At 52.0% G+C, this 19,893-nt stretch overlaps 2 protein-coding genes and 1 long non-coding RNA gene across 4 annotated transcripts in view; 1 reads left to right on the plus strand and 2 right to left on the minus strand.

Moving 5' to 3' along the window:
• CLEC3B (C-type lectin domain family 3 member B) lies at window positions 1–6,100 on the minus strand. The gene is made up of 3 exons (XM_005896105.3): window positions 5,828–6,100; window positions 3,627–3,725; window positions 1–524 (listed from the first exon to the last, which is right to left on the minus strand). Exons 1-3 carry the CDS (start codon window positions 5,934–5,936, stop codon window positions 124–126), a joined length of 609 nt encoding a protein of 202 aa, XP_005896167.1. The 5' UTR covers window positions 5,937–6,100; the 3' UTR covers window positions 1–123.
• The window catches only part of LOC138984738 (uncharacterized), a 23,097-nt gene continuing 8,465 nt past the window's right edge, over window positions 5,262–19,893 (plus strand). Inside the window, exons 1-2 of the long non-coding RNA XR_011462022.1 lie at window positions 5,262–5,539; window positions 12,925–13,005. This is a non-coding gene — a long non-coding RNA (uncharacterized lncRNA). The remainder of the gene's footprint in view (window positions 5,540–12,924; window positions 13,006–19,893) is intronic.
• The window catches only part of EXOSC7 (exosome component 7), a 27,307-nt gene continuing 25,121 nt past the window's right edge, over window positions 17,708–19,893 (minus strand). For both annotated transcript variants that reach the window (XM_005896106.3, XM_070360230.1), the window contains exon 8: window positions 17,708–17,950. In XM_005896106.3, coding sequence (XP_005896168.1) covers window positions 17,846–17,950 — 105 coding nt within the window. In that variant the 3' untranslated portion in view covers window positions 17,708–17,845. The remainder of the gene's footprint in view (window positions 17,951–19,893) is intronic.

The following is a 19,893-nucleotide window of genomic DNA, read 5'->3' on the forward strand; positions in this document are numbered from 1 at the left end:
CATGGTGCACCCACTTTATTTGCGAAAGGAGGCGCCCAGCGCGCAGGGGGCTGGGACGTCCCCGTGCCCCTCCTCCGGGGCTCAGGATCCCGCGCCCCGGCCCGGCCCGGCCCTCCAGGCCCGCTAGACGATGGCGAACTGGCAGACGTAGGGCAGCTTGTCCCGGCAGCGCTTGTCGAACCACTTGCCGTTGGCTGCGCCGGACAGGGTGGCGCAGTTCTCGACCTTGCCGCCGTCGGGCTGCGCGGTGATCTCCGTCTCCCAGTTCTTGTAGGCGATGTGGCCGCCGGTCATGTCCACCCAGGTGCCCTCGGACGCCATGTCGTTGAAGCCCAGCCAGACTTCAGCCTCGCTGCCCACGCTCTGGCGCAGGTACTCGTACAGGGCGTCGTTCTCGGAGCCCGTCTGCGGGGTACCCAGGGTGCCCCCGCGCGAGATGCAGTCCTCACTCGCCTCGTGGAAGGTCTTCGCTTGGACGAAGGCCAGGAAGCACTTCATGTGCACCTTGGTACCCTTCAGACAGACTGGGAGGGGAGAAGTGGCCGTCACCCCAGGTTCCCCAGCCGAGAGCCCACTGCCAGGGGCCGGCTCAACCCGCTACATCCAGCCCTGTCCAGGGGCTCCAGACCCAGGCCCGATGGCCCTGCTGTGATGGGCTCTGAATCCCAGACCTCCTATTCACAGGGGGTGGAGCTCCTGCTGCTGGGCGTGGGCTCAGCCGCCTCAGCTGAAGACAGAGGGCCCCTCCCTCAAGGACACACCCCTCCCCTGGGTGCCCCATCTAGCGCCCAGGGGAGGAGGGGGTCATCTCTCCCCCAAGGCAGGATAATTCTGCCTTTTAGCAGAATTAAAAGGCCCTTTAGGGCCTTTTAGCTTGGAGGCTGCACAGGGAGGGGGCAGAAGCTGGCCTTGGGTACCTCTGCTCAGTCTGCTTCCCACCGCCCCCTTTCACAGCTGGGACCCCAGACTCTCCCTGATGAATGAACCCCATCTCAGAGTGGGCTTCCCAGGGAGCCCCGCCAGAGCCACCCGCTCTGATCTTCCTCCCACCCCACTCTCCCTGAGATTGGGGCCAGGGGACATGCTGACCCAGAGTCCAGACCACACTCCAGGTGCACAGGACCCCAAATCCCTGCCCCAGGGGCCCAGACAGGCTCCCAGCGTCTGCCAACAGCCTCTTCTGGGTCAGTGCTCCTGAGGGCTGGTTGGAGTGGCGACTGGGAGCTCAGAGCTGAGATTGGCCAGCTGCCAGACAGAAGAGATGGCCCAGGCAGTGGGCCAGGAGCTCGCTGTCTCGGGCTCAGAACTCTGAGAAGTCCGAGAGTTCTAAATTTGATTCTGGCCTCAAAGGTTGTAATGAAGGTGTATATTTGGTCTAGTTAGGAATGTAGACTGTTTCTGCTTAGCAGTTTATTCTTTAGCTGGGTTTATAACATAAATATTTAGACAGTTGGAGTGTATGTCTCCGTTTGTCCTCTTGCTGCTCATCCTCAAAATTTTAGGGGTGGGTCTGTACTCCACCACCACCCCCGCCCCTCACTCACCCGCTCACTCTGTTACTCTCACTTAACACATGTCTCTGTGTCCCCGTGAGCACTGGATACTCCTGGAACTCTCAACTCCAGGCCCGGAGCGTCACCGAGGTGTCTTCACTCACAGACACTGTCCCAAGCCGACCAGCCCTGCCACGTGCTCTCGTGCAGTGCCTCCTAGCCAGGCTTCGTTGCCCTTCCAGCCTGGCCCCACACTCTTTCCTTCCTTCTGGGGTCACTGTGAAATGCCACCTAGACCCCCTTGGGGTGAAGGCCTGACCACCCCAGCTGCTGGGAGCGCTCAGCCTCCCTTTGGGGATTGCCTCAGTGGAAGATAGCCCCTCGCCCACAGCATGCCCCTCCCCAGAGCAGCCCCCACTCAGGGACCGGCCCATGAGCCCCCTTGTCCTGACTCAGGACAGCTCTGAAGGGCCCTTCCGAGGTCAGGGCTCCCTCTGCAGTCTCTGGGGCCTTCACTGAGATGCAGGGCACTCTGCCCACTCCTGAGTCCTGTCTCTTCCCTTCTGATCCTGGGTGCTGATCAGGTACTGGTCCTGGGAGGTGCTCCCTTATGAGCCTCCTGCAGGCTCAGCTCCACCTCAGGGCCGCGTCCTGGGAGCCGCACCCACAGCACTAACGTAGTCCTCAGTGAGCGTCAGTCCTCAGTGCCTTGCCATTGTAACTGGCATTTTGTCACTCTGGCCCACTTATGATCCGGTGGGTGCATGCTGGCCCTGCCTAGCTCTGCTCTTGCTCTGCCCTCTGCTTGGAATCCCTCTTTATGTTCCTACACCTGCTTTGAGGGTGCCAGGCAATACACTGATAACGTGAATACATTGAGGCCCCCAGAGCAGGGCCCCCTGGGTCACCTGTGTTTCCTTGTGCGTGGCAGAGGCTTGCTAGTTGGGGACCTCACGTGCGTTTGTTGATTGGGGGAGAGGAAGGGCAGGTGGTGGGAGGGAAGGATTTCTCCCCTAACCCCTCATTCTCTCAACTCTTTGGCTAGGTCAGCAGAGCTCAGGAATGCTTTGTGAGGGGTTCTTGGCAAGGTGATTTGCAGATTGTGGTAAAGGAAAGGGTGATGAGAGGGAGAAGGCCCCCAAGAGGGGGTGTTTGGATCTCTGTATGCTGTGGACTTTGCACAGGGAGGTCCCCATGACATTGCCCACCTCAGAAGGCATGTGGCATCTGGGTGGCATGGTCTTTGCATAAGTGGAGAGCTGAGTCATGAGACCTTAGAGCTTGCCCTGCAAGTCCAGCCCCAGCCCTTCCACTTTACAGATGAGGAAACTGAGGCCCCGAACGGCATTGTGCTCATCTTAAACATTCCCCCATGTGTTAAGTATTACTGATCGTCTGTATTCTGTGTCCTCCAGGGCAAGGTCACGAAGGAGTAGGTGAGTGTGAAGTGTGTGAAAATTGGAGACAATATGAAAGGGACTCGGTGGAGAGAGAGAGCGGGTTGTCCAGGCAGGCTGGCCAGGAAGTGCCAGGGCAGGTGGCTGTGAGCTGACTGTGTCCCCGGGCTCCACAGCTGGGTGTGTTGTCTATCCTGGCTTAGCTGGTTCGTGCAGGGTCAGGAAGACCAAAGCCCACCTTTCCTCACACCCAGCACGCACGGGGCAGGCCGCCTCCATTCCCACCCTAACCTGCACTTGCCAGCCAGGGGATATGGGCAGAACCAGGGCCTCTCTGTCTCAGCTCCCGTCTTTAGAATAGGGATGGTAAATCCTGCCTCAGTGTAGTGATGATGACTGAGAGTGGCTGCGGCAGCGCAGCAGACACACAGGTGTTGAGGCGCATGCCCTACAGGACCATGGGGTCGGCTGAGTGCAGGGTCTCCTGGGGGCTCCAGGGCTCACGCTTCCAGTGGGCGGTAATGGACTCTTGTGGGCGAGTTTGTCCTTTTGGGACATTCCTGCTTCCACACATCAGGGCATCTTCCTGAGGCCTCCTTGAATCTGGTGCCCTGGACTAGGGGAGCCAGCCAGTTCCCTGGTGCTGAGCCAGAGGCTAGAGGCGCATCCCTGACTGCGGGCCCGAGCCCCTGTGTCCAGCACACCCCTGCCTGGAGAGACGGCCAAGTTCACTCACCCGTCTGCAAGGCCTGCTGCTCCTTCAGCAGGGCCACCTCCTGGGCCAGGCTGTCCAGCTGAGTCTTCAGCTCCTCCAGCATCTTCGGACTCACAGCATCTAGAAGGAAGGAAGGAAGTGGGGACAATCCCGTGATGAAGGCAGTAGGGATGGGGGCAGGGCAGGGACCGGAGGGGTGGACCACCGTCAGCCACCAGGGACAGGGGATGACCCCCTGACCTTGATGTCCTGGCAGACTCTGTCTCTCCCTGTTCCTGCCAGTGGTCATCCAAGTGACTGCTCGTGATTTCCCTTCTGCCGGGGGCCCTCCTTCACTTGTTCTTGCTAACATGAGACCTGTGCTGCATTGTGTAGGAGGGGTCAGATGGGATGGCGACGGGCGGGGTGGGGTGGGGCTGCAGGCAGAGCCTTCAGTGACCCCCCCCACCACCACCACCACCATCCCAGCTCCAGAGGAGAACAGAGCACAGGAAGCAGGGCCGGGGCCCTGGAGACCTCCCAGGTGTGCTTTCCTGGAGGAACAACACAGACCAGCAGGGCGGGGGCTCCGGCTGCGGAACGGGGAGAGGCAGTCGGGCACACCGCTCTCGCGCTGCCTGCTGTTGTGCGGGCCTCCAGCGCCCTGGGCCTCCGTGGGCACTGCACGGAGACCACATGGAGCCGGGGTGCAAGCGTGACAGCTGGAGCGGGCCAGGGCATTGTCTGGTGTGACCTTCTTGTCCATGTGATGAGGTCTGGGATTTACACGTTGGAATAAATACATACTACATCTTTGGTAAACTTGAGAAATTAGCAACTCTTTTCCACATTCAAAAATTCTGTTATTTGCCTTTGGAACTGGGTATCCTTTACAAAGAACATCCTTGGTGGCAATTTTAGCTAACATTCGTGGACATACCACACATGCCGCGAGTCTTCTTTTTTTTAATGAACATTTTGTAGAAGGTAACACAGCCATATAATTTTTAAAGACCCAAACAGTTCAAAATGTTCAAGTCTCTTTCCCAGTCAATCTGCTCTCAGCTCTCTAGTTTCTCTTCCCAGAGATAATCACTGTTGCTAACTCTTGTGAATCCTTCCAGAAAAGTTCTATGCATATACAAGTAAATATGTATTTTTTTCTTTGAAGTAAATATATATATTTTTATATAAATCCCTTTTTCAAAACAAATGTTACCTAAGTATGCATACTGTTTTGAATTTTTTGTTGTTTACTTTATGAACTGAACCTTGGGGATTATTTCCTGTTGGCACTGGGACCCGTCCATTCTGTGTCTCCTGCCTGTGGGGCTCCATGTTCCTAACGTGCCCTTGCGTACATTGTCCGTGACCCGTGGGCAGCTGTCCATTTACAGTGGAGGCTCTGGGAGGGGCCTGAGGGCAGCTACGCCCCCTGGCCTTGCCTCGTCTGTGCCCTTGGCCCCAGGCCAGCCGTTTGGCTGCCTGCATCAGCATGCTCATCTCCTGGAGGGTGACAGCCCACTGCATTGCCATGGCACTTCACTAGTTTTGTCTCAACACAGCCCGGGGTGACCTCACTGCAGGCAGGGCTCCAAGGGCAGGCCTTGCTGAGGCCAGGGCCACCCAAGGACACCCGGGCCCAGAGGCCGCGGAGGGAGAGCAAAGCCGCCTCCACTGTCCTAGTTCAGCCTTGAACAGTTTCATTTCCTGAAGGCTGTGATGCACCACAGAACTACCAACTGTTCATTTTTCCTTCCCCTGTGCATTACGTTATACCCTGTGTTCCAGACGCCTTACGTGTTTTCTATCGTTAAATCCTCCCAACCAACCATTTGAGCCAAGGCCCCCATCTCTGTTTCACAGTTGAGAAGCCTGAGGTTCAGAGACAACAAAGTGGAGCCTTGTCAGCCCTCCCGAGAAGAGTCGGATATCTCCAGGCTGCTGAGCCAAAGGTGTGGTTTCTCTTAAAATCTTGCGGTGGTGGGGGAGGAGTGTGTGTCCATTACGGTGATCTGGAAGGTTCTTTCCAATTCTAAGAGCCCGTGACTCTGACAGTTCTGACAGCTGCCCCTGCGGCTGGAGAACTCACCTAGGTCCCAGTTGGTGGGGTGGGGGGGTGGGGGGGGTGTCGAGACTTCACTGATGTTCGCTGGGCTCGTGGAGAAGGGAAGGGAAGGAGAGAACGGAGGGTGAGGGCCAGTCAAGGAGAGAGCTACCAGCTCCCCAACCCACCTCCTTACCTTTCTTGGCATTTGCAGCCTTCTTGGCCTTGGGGGTGGGGGTCTCAGCGGTGACCTGGGTCAGAAGAGAGAAGAGGCAGAGGAGCACGCAGGGCCCCCAGAGCTCCATGCTGCTGCCGCTGCTGCCTGCGGTGGCCTGGGTCAGAGAGCACTGGCCGCTGGGGCCTGAGCTACGTGTCTTAAGGCAGCGGCCACAAGGACCTCTGTCCAGGAAACCCTCCCAAAGTTGGCTGCGGGAGTGCCAAAAAAAAAATCCTGCAAAAAGAGGAAGGCCTGGGAGCCACAAAACCTGGCTGCTGCTCCGGGAACACCCACCCAGCATCCTGGTCCCGCCCTCTGAAACAATCATTGTTTTCTAGGATTCTGAAAAATACATGCTTGTCCTCAGAGCTCACATCTGCTGGGCAGTTACCTCGGGCAGGCGCTGGGTCACGCTTTTTCCTGGCCTCACAGAGGCCTCACACCAGCAATATGAGCCGGGTGCTGGCATTTCCCCATTTTACAGTTGAGGAAACTGAGGCTCAGTGAGGTTAAGGGAGCCTAAGCTACCAGACCTGTTAGAGGCAGCGCCAGTATCTGACCCCAGCCCGGGTACAGAACAGTTATGGAACCGTGTCTCCTTAGGGAGAGAGCTGGGGCTCACTGCCAAATTGTCTGGAGTGTTTGCTGCGATTCTTTTGTAGTTCTGCGTCTGTGTTCTTGATGCATGTTTAAAAATACAAAGAAGACCTTTCTTGACTCACTCTCTGTCACCCATCCTTTCCTGAAGCCGAGGTGACCACGGTGGGAAAGGGGCAGCCTGGTGTCCCAGAGTGGTGTCAGAGATGGAGCAGGGAGGAAAGAATGTCCCCAGGAAGGGGAGCCGGTGTGGGGTGTCAGGACACAACAGGGTGGAAGGGGCACCCCCGGGGGAACAGAGGTCCTCCGTGGAGTGTTGGAGTCCAGGCGAGAAGAAGAGATCTCCGTGGGAGAGCGGGTGGGGGCACATGGGAGAGAGTGGTTACACATCAAGGAAGTGCATTTATTAAAGACCACGGGAGAAAAAAAAAGACCACGGGAGCCAGGTTTCTCATTGTCGGAAAAGGGAGGTACAAATACACAGAGAAAACATAGAGAATGTTTCCTACAGTGTAGGATTGAAATTGGAGCTCTCGGTGTGCAGTTACAGACTTTGACACATGAAGCTGAATCTGCAACTGTCCACGGAAATGTGCGCATCAGTCCCCCAGCTAGATGTCTGGGTGGAGCAGCGGCCCCACCAAAGGCTTGAGCATGCCTGGCATTCAAGCGCCGGCTTCTCAGTACAGCTTTCCACGAAAAGAAACCGCAGCACCTTGGAGCAACGGCTCATTCCAGGGCCGGGGCAGGAAAAGGAGAAACTAAGCCCAGCACAGGTTATTTTGCCAGAACATAAGAAAATGTTTAAAGAAGGATGAGAACGTGGCAGGACACGGAACCAGCTTGAAGGAGCTTCTTAGGGCCCAAATCGGGGACAGTTTGAGCATCAAAACAGTGACGGTAACAGTAAAATAGGAAACCCTGAGCGCATACAGATACAAATAAGTGAATACACTGGAAGTCTGACGAGCAGTGGGATATTTTCATTGTCTCAGATTATCTTCCCACAAAATACTTATTAACTCCAAAGAGGAAAGAGCCCCCTTGCAACGGAGAAGCCTGGCAGACGTCACTTTAATGAAGTGACCGAGGTCAGCGTCGTCAGTAACGGACCCGACAGAGAGCCTGCAGCCCCCGAGCACCTGATGGGCGTTGGGGAGTCTCCTGCCGAGGGCACAGCGCACAAGCCCAACCAAGGGGCTCTCTCCACAGCAACTGCCCAGCAGTCTTCAGGACTGTCCAGGACACGTCTGAGGACACGAAGGAGGTCGCAGACACAGAACGGCGAACGCGCTGTGCACTGGACCAGACCCTCCTGCTCTCTGGACGCCCCTGGGACGGGGTGAGGAGCATGTGGCAAGGATGGTCCGTCGTGATGACGGAAGAGAGGGGCCTCGGCCGCAGGGACCACGCACTAGAGCAGGAGGCGGTGATAGGGCATCAGGTCAACGATTCCCTCGGAAATGGCTCAGGGGAAAAACATTCTCTGTGCTGTAGTTGCAGATTTTGTGTGAGCTTTAGATGGTTCCACAAGAAAAAGCAGCCCTGTGTAACTCTTTTCTTGCAGGGACCCCCACCTTGCTCCATCTGATCTGGGCAGGGACGTGTCTGCAGCCTGCTGGGCCAGGCCCCACCCTGCAGTCCCCCAGCTCCGAAGCCTGGGGCGGACAGCAGGAGCTCTGTGCACCCGGCCCTTCCTGTCCTGGCTGGCCCTCACGTTCTCAGAGTGCAAGGGGGCTTTATATTCTCAGCTGGGCCCTCAGTGGAATGTTAAGGACCAAAGATTAAGCAACCTGCCAGGGAGTCTTGCTTCCTGGAACTCTGGGTGGGTAGCACACGGCAAGAGAAATTATGGTTCTTTTTCTTTTTAAAACTCCATTGCATTCCTGATTTTCTCTCCTCGGCTCTTGGGCAGCAGGGAAACGGGAGGAGTCTGTTTCCGAGTACAAGGTCAGGACAGGCCCGATTATGGAGGCCGTGCCCTGGGTAGGCTGGGGAGGAGGTCCTAGAGGAGCCACTCAGAAGCCTAGAACACTCTGCTCTGGGGCTTATCCTGCAGGAGCCACATGGGAGCCAGGCTGCATCCGACCTGCCTGGGACTGTTCTCAGCCGGCCAGTCCCTCGGTCACTGCACCACGTGCCCCTGCCATTGTGCGGCCCTGGGGGTGCGAGGCACCCTCTATGCCAGCAGGGCTGCGGTGGCCTCTCCAGAGGCAAGTGGCCCACCGTCCCTCAATCTCTGAGCTAGAAAGCTGAGTGGAAGAGGCTGCCTGCTTTAACCACCTCTCGATATGTGATGTCCTTTCCCATTGATCTCCATGTGTTTGCTTAAAGCCTTCCTGGAACAAGCAGCTCATTACTCTACAAAATAGCTGGTTCCATCATTAGATGCTTGGCTTGTTATAAAGTCCTCCTGTGGTGAGGCAGTTCCCTGGTTCACCAGAACAGGCATTTAAGGGGCCAGCAAATGTCAGCAATATACAGCCTTGACATACTCCTTTCCCGATTTGGAACCAGTCACCTTGCTTATTTAACTTATATGCAGAGTACATCATGCGAAATGCCAGGCTGGATGAACCACAGGCTGGAATCAAGATTTCCGGGAGAAATATCAATAACCTCAGATACACAGATGACACCACCCTTATGGCAGAAAGCAAAGAAGAACTAAAGAGCCTCTTGAGGAAAGTGAAAGAGGAGAGTGAAAAGGCTGGCTTAAAACTCAACATTCAGAAAATTAAGATCATGGCATCCAGTCCCATCACTTCATGGCAAATAGATGGGGAAACAATGGAAACAGTGACAGACTTTATTTTCGTGGGCTCCAAAATCATTGCAGATGGGTGACTGCAGGCATGAAATTAAAAGACACTTGCTCCTTGGAAGAAAAGGTATGACCAATCTAGACAGCATATTAAAAAGCTGAGATGTTACTTTCCTGACAAAGGTCTGTATAGTCAAAGCTGTGGTTTTTACAGTAGTCATGTATGGATATGAGAGTTGGACCATAAAGAAAGGTGAGCGCTGAAAAATCAATGCTTTTGAACTGTGGTGTTAGAGAAGATTCTTGAGAGTCCCTTGGACTGCAAGGAGATCCAACCAGTCCATCCTAAAGGAAATCAGTCCTGAATATTTACTGGAAGGACTGATGCTGAAGCTGAAACTCCAATAGTTTGGCCACCTGATGTGAAGAACTAACTCATTGGAAAAGACCCTGATGCTGGGAAGGATTGAAGGCAGGAGGAGAAGGGGATGACAGAGGATGAGATGGTTCGATGGCATCCCTGACTCAATGGACATGAGTTTGAGTAAACTCTGGGAGTTGGTGATGGACAGGGAGGCCTGGCGTGCTGCAGCCCATGGGGTCACAAAGAGTCAGACTCAACTGAGCGACTGAACTGAAATGTTGGCACCTGGCCTTCCTGTCCCTCTTTGATTGTCTCTTCTTGGTCCTTCCCCTCTTCCTCCCAACTTTCCTTCTAAGATATGGTTCCTGGACTTTGTTTTTATCTTCTTGAAAGCATCTTTGGATAAATTCTGCTTGCCACCGTCCTCCCTGTGTTTGTGTTTGTGCGTGTTCTCAGGGAGTCTGCTGTGGACAGGGGCCTGTGTCTCCTGTGTTCAGAATGGACACGCCATTCAGAAAGGCACCCTTTGTAGACACAGCACACCTCATTTGCTGCCCACATTGGGCTTAGGGCCGTTAACCCCCTGGGTCCTCTTGTCCAGGCCTAGTTTTCCCGGCCCCATTTCAGCCCCCTGCAGTGGACTCACCACCAGCCCTGGTGGGGCCTGGGGAGTTCACCCTCCCAGCATAAAAGACCTTCTCCTGCACCATCCCCGAGACCTCTACCAGCCGGAAGGGCACCAAGCAGGGGGCGCTTCAGCCAGGAGATACATGCGGGGTTACTGTTCACAAGTGAAAGCCAAGGTCTGTGCGCTCACACCCCACCCTCCGGGCCCAGTCTCCTCCCGTCAGTTTCCCCGTGCAAAGAATCATTTTGGCAGCAAAGCCAGAGGCAGAAAAATCTGAAGAGGGCCCGAAAGGCACATTTCAGTTTTGTTCTCTCCCTCCCGAGCTGCCGGAGATCTGAGTTATAAAACAAGCGCTTGCACCCCACCCACGTCGTGCAGGATGAAAACATCCCCCACCCCCACCCTCGTCGCGCACAGATGTTTCCTCTTGGCTCCGCTGGCCCTGGTCAACAGAAACGTGCCCCGCCTGCGGAGCAGAGAACTTTCCACACTCTGTTCAAAGGTAAGGACATCCAGGCTGCACATCTCCAAGAATACTGCAAGGGCCAAAGACCAGCATCCTGTTACATGGTCTCATGACCCTCATTAGGAAAGGCACTTGGTCCTTTTTGAAGCTTTTGTTGGCCTGGTTCTGTCATTCATGCAGCGAGTACTGCCTCTGCCCCCGTGTGCCAGGCCCTCGGGCACACACAGCGCGGGAGGCGGTGCACCATCTGCCCAGGTTCTCGGCTCCGTGAGGCCACATTTCTGGTTTTGTCCCTAAAGGTCAGCAGTACCCTAGCGGAAAGAGAACTGGGAGCCTTGGATTCTAAGCGGAGCTCAGACATCCAGCACTTGGGTCTTCTGGGGCAAGTTATTCCAGATCCAGATATCTCTTTCATAAAACAGGGTAATAATCTCTACCCTGCCTACACAATGGGATTAAAAAAAAAAACTTTTTACTTTATATTGGAGTATCGTCAGTTAACAGTGTTGTGATAGTTTCTGGGTCTCATGTATCCATTATACATATATACATGTATCCATTCTCCCCCAAGCTCTCCTCTCATCCAGGCTGCCACATAGCATTGAGCAGAATTTCATGTTATACAGCAGGTCCTTTTGGTTATCCGCTTTGAATACAGCAATGGGTACGTGTCCATTCCAAACTCCCTATCTCTAGCCCCCATTCTTCCCGTCCCCCAACCACGAGTGTGTCGTCTAAGCCTATGAGTCTGTCTCTTCCCTAAGCTCATTTGTGTCATTTCTTTGTAGACTTCGCATATAAGGGATGTCGTCCAGTACATCTCTGCACAGTGGAACCCTGGGTGTGGGGTGGCCGGGCCGCCTGTAACGGTGTGGGAGGCTGGAGGACGGGGCTGAGACGCTGCACAGCCCTCAGGGCTCCTCGGCCTCCGTCCGCTGCCTTCCTCCTCCCACCCCAGGGCTGAAACACTAAATGACCTGACCTGTAAATCTGGGAGGAGTCAGTCTTGCATGTGCAGCCCAGTTCTGCACTTGCCTGATGTCTTCAGCTGTTAACAGCTCACGCAGGAATGGAAAATCTGATTAGCTGTGTAGGATAGAATTGATGGGCATCTACCTTTTTGACACCTTTTTCCCAACCCTCCACAAATGGCCTTAAAATTCAACAAATATAAACCCAGTTGTGCGTTTAGGGATCCTAAAAATTTCACATTATTACACTAGCCATGCACAACCTCTCTAAGTTTTGCTGCTTTCTCTTTTCCCTCATAGAACCCCTCTCTGTGTTCCAGGTCTGATCTTTAGCCCGTGTCCAGAATCTGTGGGTCCCGAGGAAAGAAATGGGCTGGTGGCAGATTGCTCCCATCCAAAGCTCTGCCTCCTCTGGAATTTTTCAGAGAACAAGCTTTTTTTTCATTGATTTTCTCTGTTGATTTTCTGTTTTCAATTTCATTGACATCTATATTGCTATGTTGATTTTTTATAATTTCTCTCTCTCTGCTGACTTTGGATTTAATTTGCTCTTCTTTTTCTAATTTCCTAAGGTGTGAGCTTAGATGATTGGTTTTAGATCTTTTGTTTTTCCTAATGATTTAAATTTCCTTCTAAGCACTGCTTTTGCTTAGCACTCCTGGTACACAGAGAGGGGTTCTATGAGGGAATAGAGAAAGCAGCAAAACTTAGAGAGGTTGTGCATGGCTAGTATAATAATGTGAAATTTTTAGGATCCCTAAATGCACATCCATCCCACAAATTTGATAAGTAGTGTTTTTATTTTCATTTAGTTCAAAATATGAGATTTCATTTGAGATTTTTTTCTTTGACCCAAGTATTACTTAAAACTGTGCTGTTTAATCTCCAAGTGTGTGTGTGGTTTCCAGCTATCTTTCTGTGATTGACTTATAGTATAATTCTATCGTGGTCTGGGAGCAGGTCACTGTGATTTCTGTTCTATTAGACTTGTTAAGGTGCATTTTATGGTTCAGAATGTGGTCTGTCTGCATGAAATGTTTCCAAGAGAGCTTGAGACGAATGTGTGTCCAGCTGTTGATGGATAAAGCAGTCTGTGGGTGCTAAGTCCCTTCAGTAGTGTCCGACTCTTTGCGACACTATGGACTGTCTTTGCAACCCACCAGGCCCTTCTGTCCATGAGATTCCTTCAGGCAAGAATACTGAAGTGGGTTGCCGTGCCTTCCTCCAGCGGAATCTTCCCCACCCAGGGATCGAACTCCCATCTCTTATGTCTTCTGCGTTGGCAGGTGGGTTCTTTACCACTAGTACTACCTGGGAAGCCCAGAAGCAGTCTGCAGATGTCCGTTATATCCGCATTGATGCTGTTGGTGAGTCCAAACACATCCTTACCAATTTCCCGCCTGCTCCATCTGTTCATCTCTGACAGAGCCATGTTGAATTCTCCAGTTATGATAGTGGATTCGTGTATTCCTCCTTGCTGTTCTGTCAAAGATTTTTACCTCATGTATTTTAATGCTGTGTTGTTAGGCATATACACGTTACAGATTTTTATGTCTTCTTGGATTTTTATGTCTTTTTATTTTTATGTCTTTATCATTATGTAATGTTCCTCTTTATTCCTGATAACTTTCCTTGCTCTGAAGTCTCCTCTGTCTGAAATTAATATAGCTACTGTAGCTTTGTTTTGATGAATGTTACCATGGTTTATCTTTCTTCCTCCATTTACTTTTATTCTATATGTGTCTCCTGTTTAAAGTGAGCTTCACGGAGCTTTATTGATTTTTCTGGACTTGCCTGCGGGCCTCCCCACTTTGGGGAGCAGTGGTTGCCTTGGGTCCTGACTTATCTTCCAGCTCTGAGGAGGCCTGCTGCTCTTCCAGCCTGTTCAGTTCTGCCTCCTCCTCCTCATTTACTCCAGGGGCCAGTGAGGCCCAACTTCAGGGGCCGTCCCAGCAGTGAGTTAAGAAAACTTCAGATGTCTGTGCCAGGACATTAGGCCCCGCCAAGCCCTGACCCTGGTCCAGCGAGGCCCAGCTTCAGCGGCCATCCCAGCAGTGAGTTAGGAAAACTTCAGATGTCCGTGCCAGGACATTAGGCCGCTGCCCAGCCCTGACCCTGGCCCAGTGAGGCCCAGTTTCAGGGGCTGTCCCAGCAGTGAGTTAGGAAAACTTCAGATGTCTGTGCCAGGACATTAGGCCGCTGCCCAGCCCTGACCCTGGCCCAGCACCCTCTGAGCCACTCCCAGCTCTGTTTCCTTGGTACCTGCCAAGCAGGTCTTGCAACTATTTTGATGAGTCATGTCTTTCTTCCCAGGGCAGGGCCTGTGTTTCCCTGCTCAGGCTGGGCTGTCATCAGTCCCTAGTTATGGGCCTGGAGCCAAGGAGGGAAGGTGTTATCACTTTATGAGAAATCTGCCTCAAGTATGGTGCCTGTGTGGAAACTGGTATAGTGTTTCTCTGGGGAACGCTTCTCTAAGGGTGGGAGTTTCTTCTGCCTGCCCAAAGCGTCCAGAGGAATATGAGGGACCAAGATGCTGTCTTTTTCGCAGGTCAGAGTCCCTTTCTTTCCTGACCGAAGCCCTGTCTCTGACAGAGGACCCTGCCAAGGGTATTCCTTTAGTTTCCTGCGCCGCTCGGCCATTCTCGCACAAGCACCGATACTGGGATGAACTTCTGTTTTTACTCTTTGGTGACGTTTCCAGAACTCAATTATTAGGTCAACGGGCATGAAATTTTTAAGACTGTTAATACACACTGCCGGACTATCTTCAAAAAATATTGAATAGCATAGATTTACACTCAACCGGCAGTTATAAGATTGCCGGGAGAAATATCAATAACCTCAGATATGCAGATGACACCACCCTTATGGCAGAAAGTGCAGAGGAACTAAAAAGCCTCTTGATGAAAGTGAAGGAGGAGTGAGAAAGTTGGCTTAAAGCTCAACGTTCAGAAAACTAAGATCATGGCATCTGGTCCCATCACTTCATGGCAAATAGATGGGGAAACAGTGGAAACAGTGCCAGACTTTATTTTTTTGGGCTCCAAAATCACTGCAGATGGTGATTGCAGCCATGAAATTAAAAGATGCTTACTCCTTGGAAGGAAAGTTATGACCAACCTAGACAGCATATTCAAAAGCAGAGACATTACTTTACCAACAAAGGTCCATCTAGTCAAGGCTATGGTTTTTCCAGTGGTCATGTATGGATGTGAGAGTTGGACTGTGAAGAAAGCTGAGTGTCGAAGAATTGATGCTTTTGAACTGTGGTGTTGGAGAAGACTCTTGAGAGTCCCTTGGACTGCAAGGAGATCCAACCAGTCCATTCTGAAGATCAGTCCTGGGTGTTCTTTGGAAGGAATGATCCTAAAGCTGAAACTCCACTACTTTGGCCACCTCATGTGAAGAGTTGACTCATTGGAAAAGACTCTGATGCTGGGAAGGATTGGGGGCAGGAGGAGAAGGGGACAACAGAGGATGAGATGGCTGGATGGCATCACTAACTCAATGGACGTGAGTCTGAGTGAACTCCGGGAGTTGGTGATGGACAGGGAGGCCTGGCATGCTGCAATTCATGGGGTCGCAAAGCGTCGGACACAACTGAGCGACTGAACTGAACTGGCAGTTATATGGGAGACCACTGCCTTTACTGAGCAAAACGCAAACTGCTGTCAATTTTCGAAATTCATGTGCTTTGTAGACTTGAATTTACACAATTTGAGAAACCAAGGAATCAGAGAAACAATAAAAGCAATTAGAATATTCTGTAACACTCCATTCCTTCCATGCCCACCCTCACTGAGCCCCCCGCCCACAGGCTCCCGATTGCCTTCTGGCTGATTTTAGTTCTTCTCCCCAACACTGATTTAATGGCCACTAAAGACAGGTCTAGTTCTGGATGAAGTAGTGGATTTCTCTGGGACAATATTTTCCCGAGTCTTTGCCAGTCTCTGCCTTCAGTTCTCTTTCCTTATTCTGAGAGCTGTAGTAATCAGACAATTCCAGGAAAGCCTCTCTGCGAGAGACCCTGCTCACTTTGTATTTTGTTTCATTTGTGATGGACGCTTCTTCCATGTAGGGTGGCCCTCAAGGAAAGGTATGGATGGGGCGGTAGAGACAGATGCTGACATCTGCTTCTCGGCCTAATCTGCACTGGAAGTGCTCCGCCAGCAGGCCCAGGCGGCTAGCTGTAGCGCAGCTGGACTGGGAAAGCCTCACCTGTCTGTCAGAACTCTCCGATGTCTTTAATCATCGAAACTGAAGGCTTCTCAACTGTGTTCACGTTCTGGTTGCAGCTGCGCAGCCCCACTGTTAATGCTCAATCACGGGCAGCCAACCAGCGCCAGAGGAAGAGGAACAGGCCGATCGCCACCTCGCTGGCAGCACTGTGGTGGCACCCATGAGGACTCTCACTGGAAAAAAGCAAAAGAAGAAAGCCCCGGCTGTTCTGTCCACATGGCAGCAGCTCCAAGTCTAGGCAGCCGCTTCTCTCCACTGGGCACACCTGGCCAGGCCGGGAGGAGGTGCCCATGCCAGGACCTCTGCAGTCAGTCTGCAAGGGCTTCAGCTCACATTATGTTCTTTCCATCTGGCAATAAAAATTCCTAACTCCTTACCCTGTTTGTTTAATGAAATGCAGTGAGTAAATGCCAGGCTGAAACACTCTCCTTCATGAATCAGCTCCTTCCCCAGAGCTCTCTTGAAGATCCATTGGGGAGTTTCAATTCCCCGGGGAAAAGGAATACAAAGACTGCTTCAACCCATGAATAGACGAATAATTCCAACACGCTGTCCTGTGAGTAGAACACAGGCTCATAGAAAGCATGTTCTGATGGCCAGAAGAATGGCCCCCCCTTCTGTTCCCAGAGTATGAAGGCAGGCTGAGTAATCAAATGACAACATCTCTAAAGCAGCCTCCTTAATACTGATAAAACATGGAAATCTTACAAAACACCAGGGAGTGGTTATAAAACATGAAGCAATTTCCAAACAAGAGTGATAAGAAAGGCTGGCTACGGACCAGACCCTAGGGGAGCTTGGCTGGGATCTCTTAAAGGGCAAGAAGCAAGAACTGGGCTTCCCCAAAACTCGGGAAGGCTCACCAGCCAGGCAGAAGCCCTGGGTTGGTACCCAGGGCAGAATGCCTTCTCCATCTTCTCAACCAGGAGGCCCCCAAATGCACGAGTTGCATTTATATTGTGTGTGAGTCTCATCTTGAAAGCTCTAAAGGGGAGAAAATTGACAATATATATATATCATAAGCAGATGGTGATTGCAGCCATGAAATTAAAAGATGCTTACTCCTTGGAAGGAAAGTTACGACCAACCTAGATAGCATATTCAAAAGCAGAGACATTACTTTGCCAACAAAGGTCCGTCTAGTCAAGGCTATGGTTTTTCCTGTGGTCATGTATGGATGTGAGAGTTGGACTGTGAAGAAGGCTGAGCGCCGAAGAATTGATGCTTTTAAACGGTGGTGTTGGAGAAGACTCTTGAGAGTCCCTTGGACTGCAAAGAGATCCAACCAGTCCATCCTAAAGGAGATCAGTCCTGAATATTCATTGGAAGGACTGATGTTGAAGCTGAAACTCCAATACTTTGGCCACCTGATGCGAAGAGCTGACTCATTGGAAACGACCCTGATGCTGGGAAAGATTGAGGGCAGGAGAAGGGCACGACAGAGGATGAGATGGTTGGATGGCATCACTGACTCAATGGACATGGGTTTGGATTAACTCTGGGAGTTGGTGATGGACAGGGAGGCCTGGTGTGCTGCAGTTCGTGGGGTCGAAAAGAGTCAGATACGACTGAGCGACTGAACTGATACTGATATCATAAGCATGTCCTTTGAACTATTTTTCTGCTAGGTCTTATTTTAGTGTGTGTGTTTGTTGTTCTGATCTCCTGCAGCAGGAGACAAGTCTCCCTGGGGAGGCCCGGGACCAGAGTCCTCCACTGGAGCAGGTCTCTGGACTTAGCTGTCATTTCCTAGATAAGGGTCATTTGTGGCAGAGCCACAAATGGCACCCTGGTGTACAGCTGAAGAAGTCAAGCCACACCACACACGAGACCAGAAAATAGACTTTAATTTTACATGTACAAATGTTGCTTTAAATTCACAGCAGTTAAGAAAACAATGTATACAAACTTCAGTTTCCAGGGAAAAGGAGAAGACGAACGTTCGGCAGTTGGAGGCTGCTGTGCACATCAGCCCAGGAATCCGACTTTCTGTCTCTTGGGCCCCAGGCTCTCCTCCTTGTGTAGAATACTCTGCAGGGAGGCATGCAGCACCTTGCCCACGCGCTTGCCAGTCTGCAGGATGGAGAAGGGCAGACAGAAGAGGGCATACGCCCGCCCATGAGGCACACGTACTCTGACCGAGAGAAGCATCCCTGCCAATTAGCCATTCCAAAGCTGCACACATTCCATCGGCCTTGCAGGACTTTCATTCAATATAAAAACCCCAGGGAGTTCCTGAATGCTGAGAGTCTGCACTCCCAACGCAGGGGGCTCAAGTTTGATCCCTGGACAGGGAACTATAGATCCCACTTGCCACCATGAAAGATCCTGCATGCTGCAACTAAGACCAGGTGCTGCCAAAAAAAAAAGATAAATAAAAAAACCAACCCTCCAAACCCCAACACCACAGCAGTTAACATTCTGGGAAAGCCTCTATTCTGAGAAAGGGGAAAAAGAAAAAGGAAAAGCCAACCCCCAAGCAGCAAGCAGAAAGGAACAAAAGCTGCCTTGGTCCTTAGCTGCTGCCACCAGAAGCAGCAGAACAGTCAACCCAGTCAGAACTTGGTTACCGCCACTGCGTGGCAGAGAGAAGGCATGGGGAGACCACGGGGAATCCAGAATCTGTCTGATGAAGGAACAGATGGTGCTGGGAACCCTTTTTAACAAGCAGTGTCTAATCTGCCTGCCACCAAAGGAGATCTGCTCAGATAGGACCAAAGTCAATACCTGAATAGAGTCTTTGATGTTACTGCCATGCAGAGATGCTAAAAGCATAAATTGCTGGGATCAAGACATGTCAAGAGGTCAGACAACCCCACAGATTTCCTAATTAGCCCCCTACACAGGGGACAGAAGGGGGTCTTGACAAAAAAATCCCAACTATATAAAAATCTTTCTTTATGCAACTGTTTTTGGGTCACATGAATCATTTCAAGAATATTATGAACCGACTACAAGTTTCCCCTTCAAGCCTTCCACGTTCCCATACCAGCTTTAGTTCACTTGTGCTACTGCTTCCGTTCCCATCAATGTCAGGGAGAAAGACACCCAGGCCACGGCCCCACCCCAGTCCTCCCAGTCATTGGTGGTCTCTCCCCAGGGCTGTGTGCCTTTTCCCCTGACCCCAGACTATAACAAGGGATGAGACCCCAGGTGTCACAAAAACTCATATGAAGAGAAGAGCTTAGTCTAAAGACTGGGAAGGGATAGAGTCTATGAAATCCGAAGTCAGGATTAAGGTCCAAAGTGACTTTGAAAAGACTTTTATCGCAACATTAAAAAAAGGAAAAAATGTCCAAGTAGGGGACACTGACCAGGGAAACTGATTATTCATATGAATGAAGGCAGGGAGAGAACAGGAAATGAGACAAACAGGTCACCAGGACATGCGAGATCTGGACCTGGCCTTGCAGGAGAGGTTACAGCGGCCGGGGGCGGCAGACACAACCAGCTGAGTGTAAGCTTTATCAGAAGTGAAGGGGACGGGAGTGCTGACCAGTCAGTTCAGGAGCAGCTGGAAAGCGCCCAAGTGCTGCTGCCAGGCCTGGGAAACCGAGGGGAGCAACCCGCCCAGAGGCTGTGGGGGGCTTTCCCCCATCCCTCTTCATCTCCATTTACACGCTTCCAGGCCCACACGGAACAGGGAGACCACCATCCTGTACCCCCAGCTCCACCTCTGCCCACTCTCCTCAACAGGCAGGAAGCAGTCGGCCAGGATTTCAGTTCCCTTATCCAATCACTGAAGCGTGTGATTTGGGAGTTACAAGTGAGTTACATTATCGTTCCAACGTTCTTATTCAGAAACGTGGCACTGGGGTCAGAGAAGGAGAGGATAAGGAACTCTTATGGGCAGCTCGCTACCTCCTGGTCCCAAGCCCCCACCCACCACCACCTCAGCTAGCTCAGCGACATCTGCCTTATACCAGCTGCTCTCCAGTCCCCAAAAGTGGGGTGAAGAGGGGAAAATGGGGAGAATTTCCATGTGACCAAGGGGGCAGGAGGCAGCAAGCGCTCCC

The sequence above is a fragment of the Bos mutus genome, chromosome 22 (genome assembly GCF_027580195.1).
Source record: "Bos mutus isolate GX-2022 chromosome 22, NWIPB_WYAK_1.1, whole genome shotgun sequence".
Taxonomy (NCBI): Eukaryota; Metazoa; Chordata; class Mammalia; order Artiodactyla; family Bovidae; genus Bos; species Bos mutus.